Source organism: Mobula hypostoma, chromosome 16, assembly GCF_963921235.1.
Source record: "Mobula hypostoma chromosome 16, sMobHyp1.1, whole genome shotgun sequence".
Taxonomy (NCBI): domain Eukaryota; kingdom Metazoa; phylum Chordata; class Chondrichthyes; order Myliobatiformes; family Myliobatidae; genus Mobula; species Mobula hypostoma.
The window spans coordinates 45,339,860-45,357,686 of NC_086112.1; the positions used below are offsets into that span (position 1 = coordinate 45,339,860).

At 40.8% G+C, this 17,827-nt stretch overlaps 1 protein-coding gene across 12 annotated transcripts in view; it reads left to right on the forward strand.

The window, feature by feature from the left end:
- Nucleotides 1-17,827, forward strand: part of aopep (aminopeptidase O (putative)) — a 295,893-nt gene that overhangs the window by 147,098 nt on the left and 130,968 nt on the right. The window contains exon 14 of one of the 12 annotated variants that reach the window (XM_063068851.1): nucleotides 6,346-7,031. The exons of 10 other annotated variants lie outside the window; for them this stretch is intronic. In XM_063068851.1, coding sequence (XP_062924921.1) covers nucleotides 6,346-6,513 — 168 coding nt within the window. In that variant the 3' untranslated portion in view covers nucleotides 6,514-7,031. Of the gene's footprint in view, nucleotides 1-698; nucleotides 1,482-6,345; nucleotides 7,032-17,827 lie in introns of those variants that run through there. One more of the 12 variants, XM_063068852.1, reaches the window with a different exon arrangement.

Genomic DNA, 17,827 nt, shown 5'->3' on the forward strand with positions numbered 1-17,827 from the left:
TAATGTTCCAAAATTGCAAATTGGAATTGGATCAAAGCAGCAAGTTGACGTTTTTGTGCCAAATTACAAGCAGGTTATTTTACTTTCCACAGTGCAGTCACTCGTAACTCTTGGGGAAAATGAATTTTTAAGCTTTCCCACGTATTTAAAAACCATGTTTTTTCCTACACAGGAGGACACTGCAAGGCTTTCAGTATTACTTTTATATGGGAATGAGTGCTTAGAAGATTGTTGAGAAAGTGTCTAAAGTTTGTTCTGCTGAACAGCACAAGGGGATAGTTCATGAATCAGTTCAGTTGACAAAATCAAGGCAGGTCAAATTTGAGTAATTAGTTAATGCAAATATTTTGAGATGTGTTACTGCTTAGGAGTTAGTCTGCATCAATGTAAAATCAGGAATTAAAACAAAAATCGCTTAAAATTGCAGCAGATTCGGCAACATTTATGGAGAAACAATTACATTTCAGGCTGATGACTTTTTATTGATGGTCATGGGTGATGTTTTACTTTTTTAAAAAATATTATTGCTGTTTGGTAGAATTTGAGCTACAGTGTGTAGGGCTGGAATCTCTATTGATACTAGTAGTGAAATATCTAGGCTCTAAGTCAGAACCGGTTTAGTGAATGTGTGGATGCAATGCTATCAAGATTTGTGGATTGTATTTTTGTTCCAAAATCCCCCTTTCTTTCAAACCTAGTTCGGACAGTACAGGTGAAGGCATGATCAGGTCCTGAAGACCATCGCTGAAGCCGTCAGCGCAGGAGTTGAGTGGGCGAAGCGGTCCCGACCCTCCAAGCAGACCATTGCCTTTTTCAGAGCTGGGGAGCAGCCAATACCTGCCAAAAGAACATCTGCAGGCATTCTGACCTCTGCAAGGGACTGGCAGCTGTTGGTGGACCTCGAAGGGCAGCTGAAGTTCCCCAACCATATCGCAGCCACCACCCTGCGACCAGACATTGTCCTAGTGTCTGAGTCTACTAAGCAAGTGGTGCTGCTGGAGCTGACAGTCCCATGGGAAGATGGCTTGGAGGAGGCCTTTGAAAGGAAGCTCTCCAAGTACGCAGGACTGGTCAGCAACTGTCAGCAGGCTGGATGGAGAGCGAGGTGTCTCCCAGTGGAGGTTGGTTGTAGGGGATTCATAGCCTGTTCCTTAGTTAGAGCCTTCAGCATTTTGGGCATCGAGGGAGAGAGGAAGAGGAGAGCCATCCGCAGTACCACCGATGTGGCAGAGAGGGCCTCAAGATGGCTGTGGCTCAAAAGAGGGGAGCCATAGAGTCATAAGTAGTTAGCCATCTGGACACAAGCTGGGGTCTGATCAGCCCCGGCTGGGTCACCTGGAGGAGGTTGTATGATGTTGAAAGACCCGAAACACCCGATGATTCCAGGATCATCACTGAAGATGTGTCCAGAAGCATCAATAGATGTGTGTACACAGCTACTTTCCACACTGCTATTAGTGTTTTGTAAAATGTAAGTACATATTTTCTGCAGTCTGAGCATTGGACATAAGACTGAAGTTTGTTCCTTTAAAATAAACTTGTCAATTAACACAGTGAATTTTGATGCAATTATGTGAAATCATGAAGCGTGGAGACCTTTCAGATAAAGGAAAATTAGTGTTCTTTACTAAATTTTCTGAAATTTGAGAAAATAATAGTCTTCCCAATCCTAATGTCATTAGCAATTTGCCATTAGTTATTTGCTGAATTTAAATTCATTGTTGAGGTTGAGTAGTGCCATAAGTTGTAAACATCGGGGAGTCTACAATGATCCACACAGCACAGGAAATATAACTACCATATCCTTTTCCAAAATTATAAACTTTTATCTTGGGAGGAAATATTTTACATCCTAGACTGATTCAGTATTTTAGATAACATACATCAAAGTTGCTGGTGAACGCAGCAGGCCAAGCAGCATCTATAGGAAGAGGTGCAGTCGACGTTTCAGGCCGAGACCCTTCGTCAGGACTAACTGAAGGAAGAGTGAGTAAGGGATTTGAAAGTTAGAGGGGGAGGGGGAGATCCAAAATGATAGGAGAAGACAGGAGGGGGAGGGATAAAGCTGAGAGCTGGACGGGTGATAGGCAAAAGGGGATACGAGAGGATCATGGGACAGGAGGTCCGGGAAGAAAGACAAGGGGGGGATGACCCAGAGGATGGGCAAGAGGTATATACAGAGGGACAGAGGGAGAAAAAGGAGAGTGAGAGAAAGAATGTGTGCATAAAGGGGAGGGAGGTGTCGGAAATGGACCAGGTAAACTTGAGGGCAGGGTGAAAGTTGGAGGCAAAGTTAATAAAGTCAATGAGTTCTGCATGCGTGCAGGAAGCAGCGCCAATGCAGTCGTCGATGTAGCGAAGGAAAAGTGGGGGACAGATACCAGAATAGGCACGGAACATAGATTGTTCCACAAACCCAACAAAAAGGCAGGCATAGCTAGGACCCATACGGGTGCCCATAGCTACACCTTTAGTTTGGAGGAAATGGGAGGAGCCAAAGGAGAAATTATTAAGAGTAAGGACTAATTCCGCTAGACGGAGCAGAGTGGTGGTAGAGGGGAACTGATTAGGTCTGGAATCCAAAAAGAAGCGTAGAGCTTTGAGACCTTCCTGATAGGGGATGGAAGTATATAAGGACTAGACATCCATGGTGAAAATAAAGCGGTGGGGGCCGGGGAACTTAAAATCATCGAAAAGTTTAAGAGCGTGAGAAGTGTCACGAACATAGGTCGGAAGGGATTGAACAAGGGGTGATAAAACAGTGTCGAGGTATGCAGAAACGAGTTCGGTGGGGCAGGATCAAGCTGAGACAATAGGTCGGCCAGGACAGGCAGGTTTGTGGATCTTGGGTAGGAGGTAGAAACGGGAAGTGCGGGGTGTGGGAACTATAAGGTTGGTAGCAGTGGATGGGAGATCCCCTGAGCGGATAAAGTCGGTGATGGTGTGGGAGACAATGGCCTGGTGCTCCTTAGTGGGGTCACGATTGAGGGGTAAATAAGAGGAGGTATCCGCGAGTTGTCGCTGTGCCTCGGCAAGGTAGAGGTCAGTACGCCAGACTACAACAGCACCCCCCTTATCGGCGGGTTTAATAATAAGGTTAGGATTAGTGCGGAGGGAGTGGAGAGCAGAGCGTTCCGAACTCATTTCTGCATACCTCGACACTGTTTTATCACCCCTTGTTCAATCCCTTCGGACCTATGTTCATGACACTTCTCACGCTCTTAAACTTTTCGATGATTTTAAGTTCCCTGGCCCCCACCGCTTTATTTTCACCATGGATGTCCAGTCCTTATATACTTCCATCCCCTATCAGGAAGGTCTCAAAGTTCTACGCTTCTTTTTGGATTCCAGACCTAATCAGTTCCCCTCTACCACCACTCTGCTCCGTCTAGCGGAATTAGTCCTTACTCTTAATAATTTCTCCTTTGGCTCCTCCCATTTCCTCCAAACTAAAGGTGTAGCTATGGGTCCTAGCTATGCCTGCCTTTTTGTTGGGTTTGTGGAACAATCTATGTTCCGTGCCTATTCTGGTATCTGTCCCCCACTTTTCCTTCGCTACATCGACGACTGCATTGGCGCTGCTTCCTGCACGCACGCAGAACTCATTGACTTTATTAACTTTGCCTCCAACTTTCACCCTGCCCTCAAGTTTACCTGGTCCATTTCCGACACCTCCCTCCCCTTTATGCACACATTCTTTCTCTCACTCTCCTTTTTCTCCCTCTGTCCCTCTGTATGTACCTCTTGCCCATCCTCTGGGTCACCCCCCCCTCCTTGTCTTTCTTCCCGGACCTCCTGTCCCATGATCCTCTCGTATCCCCTTTTGCCTATCACCTGTCCAGCTCTCGGCTCTATCCCTCCCCCTCCTGTCTTCGCCTATCATTTTGGATCTCCCCCTCCCCCTCCAACTTTCAAATCCCTTACTCACTCTTCCTTCAGTTAGTCCTGACGAAGGGTCTCGGCCTGAAACGTCGACTGCACCTCTTCCTATAGATGCTGCTTGGCCTGCTGCGTTCACCAGCAACTTTGATGTATGTTGCTTGAATTTCCAGCATCTGCAGAATTCCTGTTGTTTCAGTATTTTAGATATTGATTTTCCATTGTGTCACCCAGCTGAAGGATACTTTGAACTCCATCATTCTTCAGACTTTATTATTGAATGCATATCTGTAGTAGCTTGGACAAGAGCTTCAATAATTGGCTTGCTACTTTCTTGGCTGAGGAAAAATTGTGACTGGAAATAATCCAGTTAGTATTATTTTCTGTGAATCCGCTACTTGATATCATCGTCAGACCAGCTTTCCAGTGTGAGGGGCAATAGTATGGAGGATGGTAATTATCTTTCATATTGTGCTGTATATGTTTGTGCTTCTCAGCGTGTTTTGACTTGGCCAGTAATTTTAAGCACCTGGTTTCCAAGCTAAACAAGAAATAAAATGCGTGGAATTGTGTTAGTAACTGTTCTCTCAGCAAGATCTAAGGGGTCTTGAGTTCCTTATGAGGCTTGCTCAGAGAACGAGTGTTAGCAGTGCGTCTCTATAGCCTTGATTTTTGATCAGATATGGGACAAACCACCATGGAAAAGATTGTGAACAATGCAGCCAGGTGGGCTGAGTCAAACAAAATTCACATGTCAAAAATAAGGATAAATAAAATGAGAAGGAAAATTGTATTAACACCCAAGCATACATCGCATTTGGCCTATGCATATCTTGCTATGATTAACAAACAGGAAAAAAATCTGCAGAAGCTGGAAATCCAAGCAACACACACAAAATGCTGGAAGAACTCAACAGGCCAGGCAGCATCTATGGAAAAGAGTTTCAGGCGGAGACCCTTTTTACTCCAGTCCTGATGAAGGGTCTTGGCCCGAAACATCAACTGTACTCTTTTCCAGGACGAGGGAGATGTCCTCCTTTTTTAAAGAAAGGGGCTTCCCTTCCTCCACTATCAACTCTGCTCTCAAACGCATCTCCCCCATTTCACGTATATCTGCTCTCACTCCATCCTCCCGCCACCCCACTAGGAATAGGGTTCCCCTGGTCCTCACTTACCATCCCACCAGCCTCCGGGTCCAACATATTATTCTCCGTAACTTCCGCCACCTCCAACGGGATCCCACCACTAAGTACATCTTTCCCTCCCACCCCCTCTGCTTTCCGCAGGGATCGCTCCCTACGCGACGCCCTTGTCCATTCGTCCCCCCCCCCATCCCTCCCCACCTGATCTCTCTCCTGGCACTTATCCTTGTAAGCGGAACAAGTGCTACACATGCCCTTACACTTCCTCCCTTACCACCATTCAGAGCCCCAAACAGTCCTTCCAGGTGAGGCGACACTTCACCTGTGAGTCGGCTGGGGTGATGTACTGCGTCCGGTGCTCCCGATGTGGCCTTCTATATATTGGCGAGACCCGACACAGACTGGGAGACTGCTTTGCTGAACACCTACGCTCTGTCCGCCAGAGAAAGCAGGATCTCCCGGTGGCCACACATTTTAATTCCACATCCCATTCCCATTCTGACATGTCTATCCACGGCCTCCTCTACTGTAAAGATGAAGCCACACTCAGGTTGGAGGAACAACACCTTATATTCCGTCTGGGTAGCCTCCAACCTGATGGCATGAACATCGACTTCTCTAACTTCCGCTAATGCCCCACCTCCCCCTCGTGCCCCATCCATTATTTATTTTTATACACATATTCTTTCTCTCACTCTCCTTTTTCTCCCTCTGTCCCTCTGACTATACCCCTTGCCCAGCCTCTGGGTTCCCCCCCCCCGTCTTTCTCCCCGGACCTCCTGTCCCATGATCCTCTCGTATCCCCTTTGCCTATCACCTGTCCAGCTCTTGGCTCCATCTCTCCCCCTCCTGTCTTCTCCTATCATTTTGGGCCTCCCCCTGCCCCTTTCACATCTCTTACTAACTCTTCCTTCAGTTAGTCCTGACGAAGGGTCTCGGCCTGAAACGTCGACTGCACCTCTTCCTAGATATGCTGCCTGGCCTGCTGCGTTCACCAGCAACTTTGCTGTGAAATTTTACCTTGTTTCTTCCCCTTTTTGGTCTAATCTTCTTGTTTTCTATTTGTCACACTTGATTTAATATTGATTTTGTCCACATTTAATTAGTGCTATTATCTCGGTCATTACACTGTTTACTTCACATCTAATCTATAGATCTTTTAGGTATCAGTATCTTGCTTGCATCTGCTGCAAGATTTTCAGTTTGTACTTGCACCAATTTGTAAAGGATCATCCAGATTAAAGGGACTAGAGCAAATCAAAAGCAGACACTATTAAATGCACTTGTGGAGAATTTTGACACTTTGTTCCCTTTTCTTCTAAAGTACCCTTCGCTTGTTGATGATATGTACACAGTGGATTCCATTTCAATCGCACACATCGGACCAGTACATTTTGGCTCAAATAAATGGCTACCTCAATTAGCCGATTTCATGGAAGTAGTTAAAAAGGTATATGGAAAAGATAAACAGAGCAACAAATTATGTATTTAAATAAAATGTGGAACAAATTAGAACAGTACCAATAGCACTACAATATTATAAAACTGTATCAGTTCCTTATGAATATATTAAAAATACACATTCTCTCTGTCTCTTTTCTCTCCCCCCCCCCCCCCAATTAACTCTGGTTAATCGGGCCATCGGTTAATGAGGCAGCCACTTATTTGGGAGGCAAGTAACATTGCAATATATATATATATTCTTTTAAAACTTTCTCATTATTCATTGTGGTTAGCCATTGCTTAAATTCAGGTTTATCATCACTGACTAATATGTTGTGAAGTTTGTTGTTTTGTAGCAGCAGTGCAGTGCAGAACCGTGAAAATCTATAATTGACAAAACTGCTGCAAGAGGAATCAGATAGTTTTCGTGGACCATTCAGAAATATGATGACGGAAGCTGTTCCTAAACACTAAGTGTGAGTCTTCAGGCTGATGGCATGACTGGGATGGTGAGAATCGTTAATGATGGATGCAGCTTTCTTGAGGCATTGCCTTTTGAAGTTGTCTCCAGATGTTGTGGAGGAGTGTGTCTGTGATGGAGCTGGTTGAGTCTATAACCCTCTGTAGCCTCCTGTGTGTTGGAGGCTCCATACCAGGCTTTGATGCAGCCTGTCAGAATACAAACTTTGTAAGTGTCTTTGGTCACATAATAAATCTATTATATCAATGCTAATATATAAACAGTGGGTCTTTTTTAAAATAACTTTGCTGCTCTGGTTAGAGCAGCACAGAATTTATTTTGATTTCTCTTTGGATGAGCTCAAGGAAGTATTTGAGCATGTGGCATAATTGCTGAAATTACTCATGCTAATTAGATCAGGTCTTGTGCACTGGTTAAGTTCCTTGACTTGTATGTAATCTCTTTCCTTCACTCAACTTTTGGTAACCACACGTTTAATAAAATTTCCTGCCAAATGTCTGGCATCTTTTATAATATATAGTTTTGGTTGCAAGAGTATGGTCACCTGCTAAACTGCTTTGATTGGCTCAATGCCAATTTTCATTTGATTACATTCCTGTGAAATATTTTGTGATGTTTTGGTATTTTAAATGTTACTTAATGAACAAGTTCTTGTTAATGTATTTGTAGTTGCATGTTTTATAACAGTTTCAAATGTTTTGTAACAGTGGTTCCCAATGCTTAGATTTAAAAGTGTACCATCAATATTTTCTGTTGACTTTGTAATTTGTCCAAATTTGTGAAAGCTAGTTGAAGTAACATGTTCTTTTATAATTATGACATTGAACGCTGGAATTTGTATCTTTCGTCATTATATTGAGCTTATCTGCTTCTTTGTTGTGTCCAGTTTAGTATTTCCTTTCATCTTCAGCCTTGTGCATAAATGACTATCCTCTTCAAACAGATTAAGGAGCTTGTAGCACAATGCCCCAGTTGTAATTTTGTGGTTCCGTTTTAAGTTTAAGGTTGTTCATGAGTGGGAGAGCCACAAAGTTATCATTACTGGCTGGGTCAGAAACAAGGACAAAGCTACAAAATACGAAGATTGTCATTTAAAATTGAGCTCAGTCAAGTTTTTTTTTCAACATTGGTTTTGTTCATTACCCAAGGTAACCAGGAGAACTCTGTTGCTGCAGAGTTCTTGGGGAGACAAGACACTGCTGGAATCTGGAGCAACACAAGATTTTGGAGAAAATCAGCAGGTCAGGTGGCATCTATGGAGAGAAATGGACAGTCAACATTTCAGGATGAAGAATCTTACCCTGAAACATTGACTATCCTCTTCCCTCTACAGAGACTGCCTGACCTGCTGAGTTCCTTTAGTATCTTATGTATTGCATACAAATTTCAGAGTTGTATATGGATATATACTTTGATAATAAATGAACCTTTGATGCACGGTTCTTTTTTGAGAATAAGTTGTTGCAGGGTAATTTGGTTCATTGTTTTTGTACTCCCAGCAACTGGTACCATATCAAAATTCTGTGTGGTTAATGAGTACATGCACTTAGTGGAACAGGTTATATTATTACGAATATTAATTTCAGTAGGAGAAAATCTTACAAATTAGAATGTCTTGTTGAAGGAGAACTTTCGGTTAATTAGAATATTTTCTCAATAATTTTATGCTTTAGGAAGTGTTAAGCTTATTCGTTCATGTAGTTTTCTCTACATTAAACTACGGATACCAATATAAAAACAATAATCACTTCTTTCAACACCTGTAACAAGAGCCTTGTGGAGAAGCATCCATTCTAGTAGAATCTCCACAATGTCTCTTCAGTAAAAGGATCCTTCCTTGCACCTTTCCAGATCTGGTCTCATTTTACCAAGAAGCATCGTGTTTTCCACAGCAATAGCTTTCTATTATTTTGAAGAGTTATTGCATCACTTTTTTTTAACAAAACCTGGGTAGCAATAAAAGTTTGGGACAAAACCCCAGAAAAGCACGTGCTATTGATATATCTGCTCATTTCAGGTAACTGTAATGGATGCAATTGCACTACTTTGAGCAGAAGTAGGAGAGTTCTCCATATAATGCATGCAGGCTGCCCCAGCACATCCTCCTGGTTGTTAACACAAATGGTGCATTTCACTATACCTGTGATGAATAAATGAATCTGAATCTGATAGGCAGCTTTAGATAATTCAGAGATTGAGCAGCTTTGAAACAATTAAGTGAAGACAAAGTACTGTGTTAAACTGAAGTAGTGCGTGCATTTAAAAACAAAAACTCAAAGGAGAAAGGAAATACATAAAGTAAAAAGTAGTTACTTTTAAATGCATGTATGCATGTTGTTAATAGTAGTTCAAGAAGGTCAAATCCAAACAAAATTTGAGAATGAAGCATATACAGTGGATTCCAGTTAATCGAGGCAGCCGTTTATTTGGGACAGCTCTTGAAGAACAAAAACTAATCGAGAAAATAGCCCAGATTCTTTTCATTTATTTGGGACACTACATCACCTAATTGGGACAGGAGACTGCTGCCGAACAGTTTCTAACTATTGTTGGTCATGTGCACTTGTGTGACCGTTTGACACTATGCCATGCTTAGAGCAAACAGTTTTTAAAGAGTGTCATTTGTGTGGGTTTGTGTTCAAAAAGCAGTGACTTTTGTCACTGATAGTTGACAAGAAGTGAACAGTAAGACAATTCAAAACTGTTTTGCTCACTGTAGTTTCAAGTACTCAGGCTTGGAGATGCCAAAAACAGCCTGGAGTGAAAATGAAGGGATTTCACAACTCCAACAAGTTAGGAACTACAAAGTATTTGAAGTTATTGACAATCATCTTGAATGTTACAATGAAGGTGTCGGCACTGATTTTGCTAATCAAAAGAACACGGCAGCATACAGTGGATGAATTCCTGCATCAACAACTATTGGAACTAATACACATTTTTATAGTATTGTAGTGGTATTGGTAATGTTTTAATTTGTTCTGTATTTCATTTAAATGCATAATTTGTTACTCAGTTAAGTTCATCTTTTTTATACCTTTTTAGCTATTTCCATGAAACTTCAGCCATTTGTGGCAGCTGTTTAATTGGGCCAAAATGTACTGATCCAGCTGTGTCCCAATTAACAGGAAACCACTGTATATACATGTGTGTATATACCAGCAATTTTATATTTTATTTCTAAATAGATTATTCATTGGTGATAGGATATTCTGTTGTGGAAATTTCTGTGTTAAATATACAGATTAGGAGAGTAAAATGGCCATCCAATTTAGAAGCACAGAATCTAGCACTTGTTTGGTAAGTTTTGAATTTCAAAAATAGATTCAGTTATTTGATTCAAGGTTTGTATTGGAGATTAAATGGTCAGCTTTGTCAGTACGTTTTGTAGTGCTTGCAAGAAGTTTTATATTACAGAGATACCTATATGAAATTGATTATATGGAATCGATTGCATTTCATACAAATATAAAAGGTGACGTAATTGGTTAGCACGCAGTGCTTATATGGCAGTACGTGGTGGGAATCTGCGGAGGCTCAGAGTTTGATGTTCACTGAGAGCATGTGTGGTTTGGGCACCATTGGTTAGTGTGACACTGTGGAAGCTCAGGGCATTGGAGTTCAGAGTTTAATTCCTGTGCCGCCTGTAAGGAACTTGTACGTTCCCCCATGACCACATGGGTTTCCTTTGTGTTCCGGTTTCCTCCCACTGTCTAGTTAATAAGTTAATCGGTGATTCTAAATTATCCTGTGATTGGGCTGGGGTTAAATAGATGGGTTGCTGGTGGTGGGGGGCATGTGTGTTAAACAAGAGGTAATTCCAGAAGAATAGAAGCTTATGAAAACCTTCTGTCTTAGGTCTTCTGTATTTTTGGGCTTGCTGTCTGTGCACTAGAATTAAGTTGTTGGTTGTTTAACCTTCTTTTCTACAGTTGAAATAGAACCCATTAATCCCAACAATTTTGATGCCAATTGGTCTGATCCTTTTTTTTAAAGGTAGAGTAAAAACCCAGTGAATCCAAAATTGACTTTGGGCAGAAAAGGTCAATGAGCACCTGGAAGGCTGTTACCATTGTGCTTCTGCAGGACTTGGTTTTCCGCCTTTTTTAGTGCATGAGGATGATTTAATCTGAAGTATGAAGAGAATAGAAGTAAAAATATTGCAGGGAACAAGAAAACTGTGGGCTGCAGCTAAGATATAAATGGACTTGTCAAGTGTTAGAAAAATGGAATGTGAAATGGAGAACTGAGGTAATTTTAAAGGAATTACACAACTTCTAGGACACTGAAGCGCAGAGGAACAGAAATTTTGAAGTCCAGACGCTTCATGATGGCAGGACACATGGAACTTTTGGTTGGGCATACTTAATCACTAAAGGGATAGGTTATAGTAGTAGTGAACTAATGCTCCAACTATCGAAATGTCCCGACAAATCCTTGCTCAGTGTTATGTACAGTTGATCACAGGAAGGCTTGAGTTTGTTGTCGGGCATGGAAAACTTCAGCCAAGAGATTTTTCTTCCCTTTTGCTTCCTTTATTCTAAAAGATGGGTGTAATTGTTACATATAAAACTGTGTGTACAATGGACATATTTTCCTTAACAAAGGGTTTACTACCAAAGGAACAGAAAAAGTAATTGTCATGAGGAAAAAGTTCAAAGTAAATTATATTATCAAAGTACATATATGTCACCCTAAGATTCATTTTCTTGTGGGGATACTCAATAAATCTATAGAATAATAATCAAACCAGACTCAGTGTAAGACCACCCAACTATGGTGTTCAACGAGGGTGGAGAACATGGCAAACTGTACAAATAACAAATGAAGAAACAATAAATATATAAATTAATAAGCAATAAACATTGAGAACATGAGATGAAGAGGCCTTGAAAGTGAGTCCATTGGTCATCGGAACATTTCAATGATGGGCAAGTGAAGTTATTCTCTTTTACAAGAGCCTGGTGATTGAGAGGTAATAACTGTTTCTGAACTGTTCCTGAGCCTCTTGTATCTTCCTGACGGCAGCAGTGTGAAGCGTGCATGTTCTGAGTGGTGTGGATCCCTGATGATGGATTTTACTTTCTTGCCACAGCGTTTCATGTAGATGTGTTCGATGGTTGGGAGGGCTTTACCCTTGATGGACTGGGTGATATCCACTGCTTTTTGTAGGACTTTCCTTTCAAGGGCATTAGTGTTTCAATACCACACCAGGCCATACCAGATAAAAGAGAAGATGAAATAGTTATCACTCAGAGAAGGATAGCGATCTTGAGCTACTGTTTTAAAGGCTGTTAGAAGCATTTCTATTGCTGTAGACTGAGCTGGAAAGTAAGATTACATTGAATGGCCCTTTTTGGCCATTACAAACTTCATGGAATGAAAGGCCAGCATCTGAATTGCAAATGTTTATAATTCTGTTATAATGAATCATTGTGGAAGAAAAAAGTGTTAAGCATGAATGTTCTTAACAACATGTCATATCACAGCTGTTTCTCTGACTTCAGTGTGAACATTAAGTCATGATAAATATATTTTAATTCCATGTGCATGGCATAAATAGTAGAGAAAATTAGTTTTTCATGGTTAGCATCTTTCTGTTTTCTGAGTATGGAACCTAATACCCTTTGTGTGTTAGCTTATACTTGCATTCCATAAGTAATTTAAAAAAATATTATGTTGCATTTTAATTTGTCTTTTTGAAGTGTTTCTCTTTTCTCCCTACTGCCTTGAACTATGCAGCAGCTGTGACCTGCTGGGTGGATGATCTGTTCTCAGCACTACATTAATATTGCCTTCAGCTCAAGATATTTGACAGTTGTGCTGCCAGCTAAGAATCAGGCATTTTCCACCATTCTCATAACCTATGCAAACATTTTACCTTTAGCATATTGTAAAATCGGTGATACATATAATTCCCTTTTGAATATTCTGAATTTGAAATCTATTCTTTGAATAACTGTGGTAGAATTCTGTATTTGGGAATAGAAAAGCACATACACATCTCCTAGAGTGCTAGTCCTCCATTACTGCTGTCAACCAGTTTCTTTTGAAAAGCCATAATTGGGTCCCGATGTGTCCCAATTAACCGGAATCCACTGAGTTATATGTATACGTGGCAGGTTCTCTTGCTTGAAAGTTTTTATATTAATTTTCTTAGCAGCAGTTTTCCAGATACTTGTACCTAAAATTGCCGTGTTCAGTTTTACAATCTGAATTACTGACCATGACATTGCCAGCGAATTTCCAGAATGAATGATGTATGTATATTATGTCATTCCATGATAACTGTCTGTCAGTTTCTCTTGTAAATTAATACAGTTGCTTAAATATAGTTTGAGTTCTTCAATGGGCAGTGCAGTAGTGTAGTGGTTAGCACGACACTTTACTGTACAGGTGACCTGGGTTCAATTCCTGCCACTGCCTGTAAGCAGTTTGTATGTTCTCCCCGTGGCAGCGTGGGCTTTCTCTAGGTGCTTCTGTCTCCTCTCACAGTTTGGAGATGTACCAGTTAGTAGGTTAATTGTAAATTGTCCTGTGACTAGGCTAGATTAAATCAGGTGTTGCAGGGCGGCGTGCTCAAAGGGCTAAAAGGCCTATTCCGTGCTGTATCTCAATAAATAATCACCTGCTATCTTTATTGAGTCCTTGATGTATTTTTATTGTAAGTGCATTGCTTCAGTAAACAGTTTTGAAGTGCTCAACTTGACAATGCTCTTTGTTTTGAGGGGACATTATAGCCAAATGCTAATTCAATACTTTTCTTTCATTGAGAGCTCCCGATTAACAATAGGAGTGAGAACCCTATCCAGTTTTTCTCTTCCTTCATTTAACTGGGCTCTGGATGTTTATATTGCTCTAGCAATTCCAGTAGATTATATGAACAAACCAGGAATAGAACCTGCCACCACCTCGTCTCTCTGCCTAACTGGGTAAATCTGCAGAACCAGGAAAACTAATTTTTCTTCTGTAATAAAGTTTTGTATATGTTTATCATAATTTATTCAGAATTAAAAGTTATTCTTGCCAGTAACTTACTAAAACAGTACACTTGTCCCTTAAAAGCTTAATGGTGATTAGAATTTTGTGGTTGGCAGCTGGATGTTTCAAAGATTCCTTTAAACAGTAATTAAACCAGTTGGTAGTTCGTGCAACAATAATTTATTACAAGATTTTTCTTTTGTAAATTAACAAATCGGGCGCATTTCTCATTGTACAATAGTCAGAATAAAGAGCCCTCACCTATTGCCTTGCATCTAATAGCTAGCAATTTGTGACTTCAATACTTTAATGCGAATACATTGCTATTGCTGCATATTCTTTAAAGCATACACAATGAATAACCAAATGCTTAATTTCCTTTAGGTTAATCACAGAACTACTGAAATATTCAAGGCTATTAAATACTACAGAATTCATCAGGTTACTTTCTAGGTATCTGAGTAAAAGTTACTCAGGGTATTGTTTTTGCAAAGTGATAATTACAAAATTAGATTTGCAGACTGGTAACACACACAAAAAATGCTGGTGAACGCAGCAGGCCAGGCAGCATTTTTTATGTGTGTTGCTTGAATTTCCAGCATCTGCAGATTTCCTTGTGTTTACAGACTGGTCACTGTTCTAACACTATTCCCATAATTACATGTTTTATAACTTTCAATCACATTGTTTTGTTTAATCTGAACTGGGTGTTACCATTAGAATTTTCAAGTTTGTTTTTGTTTCCTCTCTCTTCTGTCGTTTATATTAGCTGATGACAAAAAAAAATCTTTTTTTTGGAGATATTTAGGTCTATATTGGTTATTCCTGATTTTCGGTTCTCCAGCTCTGGAAACTGAGAAATCAGGTTTTTTTTATTGTACATTGTAAAACATAACTTCTCTGAACCCACAGTCAATTAAATTAAATTCAATTAAATTCTACCAAGTTTTTAGATGAGTAAGTAAATTGTAGGAGAAAACATATCTAATTGCTGTGATTCAGGTACTGCTGCCTTTGTAGGTTACCTTTGTATGCTTGAATGTCTTCTTATGGAGAAACTGGTTTGAACTCTTCAGTATGGTATTAATGGTGGTTCAATTAACATTGCAGGCAAAAAATGTAAGTATTGCTGCCTTAAAAATTTCTGGAAATGTTGAGGAATGTTATTGGTTCACACTACATTTGATAGCCAAAGGAAAAGATACCAGTAGAATTGGCTAAAGCGTTTGTGAAATGGATGAACGTGCAGAAAAGTGAGATGTAGATCATAGAGCTGAGGCTATTTTTTTTCCTCTATTGTTATGTCTTGCATTGTACTGCCTCCACAAAGACAACCAATTTCACAGCATCCTGATTCTGATTCTGATGCAGAAGACAGGGAGTGTCAAAATAGCAATGGGACAGCAGCTGGTGTAGTGAAGGAGCATTTATGGACCACGCCTGATCAGCACCTCAAATCAATTCACTCATCTTTGCTCCATATCCCTAAATTAAACAAAAATTCGTTATGGGTTTGACAAGGCAGGTTACTCTGGTTGGGCGAGGAGTTTGAGGTGATTTGGTATGTCACCAGATTCTTGCAGATTTCTACAGATGTGCTATGGAGAGCATTCTAACTGGTTGCATCACCATCTGGAACAGAGGGACCACTGCACAGGCTTGGAAAAAGCTGCAGAAGGTTGAAAAGTCAGCCAGCTCCATCATGGGAATGAGCCCCCCCAGCAGCCAGGTGACCTTCAAAAGGCAATGCCTCAAAAAGGCAGTATCCATCCATCCATCCAGGACCCCCATCCCCCGGGACATGCCTTCATCTCATTGCTCACATCAAGGAAGGAGGTACAGGAGCCTGAAGACACACACTCAATGTTTCAGGAACAGCTTCTTTTGCATCAGATTTCTGAATGGACATTGAACCTATGAACACTACCTCAGGTTTTTTCTTTTGTTCTCTTTTTACAATATATGTATCCTAAAAGTTAACGTTGGAGGAATTTGTCCAGTGTATGCTGCTGTGTTCTTTTGACTGTAAATGAGCAAAATCAGCACAGCCACCTAGTACAGATAATGAAGTGCCTTTGTACAAACTTTTCAATGATTGCATCTTCCAAATCTTAATTTTCATTGTAACTTTCAAGATGATAGTCAATACCTTAAAATTCTTCATAGTACCTAACTTGTTGAAGTAGTGAAATCATTTCATTTTCAATCCTGGCCATTTCCGGCATCTCTAAGCCTGAATGCTTGAAAACACGGTGAGCAAAACAGTTTTAAATTGACTTACTGCTTATTTCTTGCCAGCTATCAATAACAAAAGTCACTGCTTTTTGAACACAAGCACACACAACTGGTGCTATTTAAAATCTTTCGCTCTTTGAGCGAGATGGAGTGCCTAACAGCCACACAAGTTCATGCTACTGATGCTGGTTAGAAGCTGTTCAGCAACAGTCTCCTGTCCCAATTAACCAGCATATTGTCCCAAATAAATGAAGGGAATACCAGCTATTTTCACAATGTGTTTTTGTTCTTCAAGGAAAGGTATGTTGCATCCGGAGTTTCTCCGGTTAATGGACAATTTCCCTCCACAGCTCTCTGACGTAGTGGAGAACTGCATACGAAGCAAGTTACAGCAGTGGTTTGCCATTGCCTTCTGCTGGGTGAGTTTCCAAGAGATCACCAGCTCGTAACCCAGCACAGATGGAAAGCGTGCAGGGGAGCTGGCTGGATTCAAACTCATGACCTTTCATCCCAAAGTCCGGCACTGATGCCACTACGCCACCAGCCGAATCATTCTTTAAGAGTTGTCTTAAATAAGAGGCTACTTGATTAACCTATGGCCCGATTAATCAGAATCCACTAAGTATGTTTCTCATCGTAATTTATAGTTTTTTAAATGTATTGACTGTTCTGCTACCGCAGAACAACAAATTTCGTGACATGCCAGTGATATTAAATCTGATTTTGATTTTGATTCATGACAGTCTTTAAATAAATAGCCATTCAGATGTGTAGGAATTTCTCCACCCAGTGCTTGGTAAATTGTTTGAATACATTACCTAAGAGGGCTGTGGAGGCATAGTTGCTTAGTATATTAGTGATTTTGTTAATGCAAATGAATGAAGGGATATGAGTGAATGCAATAAGTGAAAGTGAATTAATAATGAGTGATAATCTTATTGACTGGAAGAGCAGGTGTTAGGAGTGGTCTTCTCTATTCCATGTGTTCTTAAACTCTGTATGTTTACTGACTGTGTATTTCTTGGTACATCAGCATTTAGGGAGCAGGTGCAGGTTCAAGTTTTCAGTTTTTGTTGGTGTAAGTTTTTCCTGGCATCTTTCCGAAAGATCGAGTTCTAATGTTAAGGGCGTGCTTTGATTTACTCCACACCCCCAAAATGGAAATAGTTTCCCTCTAACCTGTGATCTTTTCCTTGTTTAGTAAATCACTCCTGACACTAAACTAAGTATAGATAACCTGTGCAACACACATCAAAGTTGCTGGTGAACGCAGCGGGCCAGGCAGCATCTCTAGGAAGAGGTACAGTTGACGTTTCGGGCCGAGACCCTTCGTCAGGACTAACTGAAGGAAGAGCTAGTAAGAGATTTGAAAGTGGGAGGGGGAGGGGGAGATCCAAAATGATAGGAGAAGACAGGAGGGGGAGGGATGGAGCCAAGAGCAGGACAGGTGATTGGCAAAAGGGATATGAGAGGATCATGGGACAGGAGGCCCAGGGAGAAAGAAAAGGGGGAGGGGGAAAAACCCAGAGGATGGGCAAGGGGTATAGTCAGAGGGACAGAGGGAGAAAAAGGAGAGAGAAAGAATGTGTGTATATAAATACATAACGGATGGGGTACAGGGGGGAGGTGGGACATTAGCGGAAGTTAGAGAAGTCAGTGTTCATGC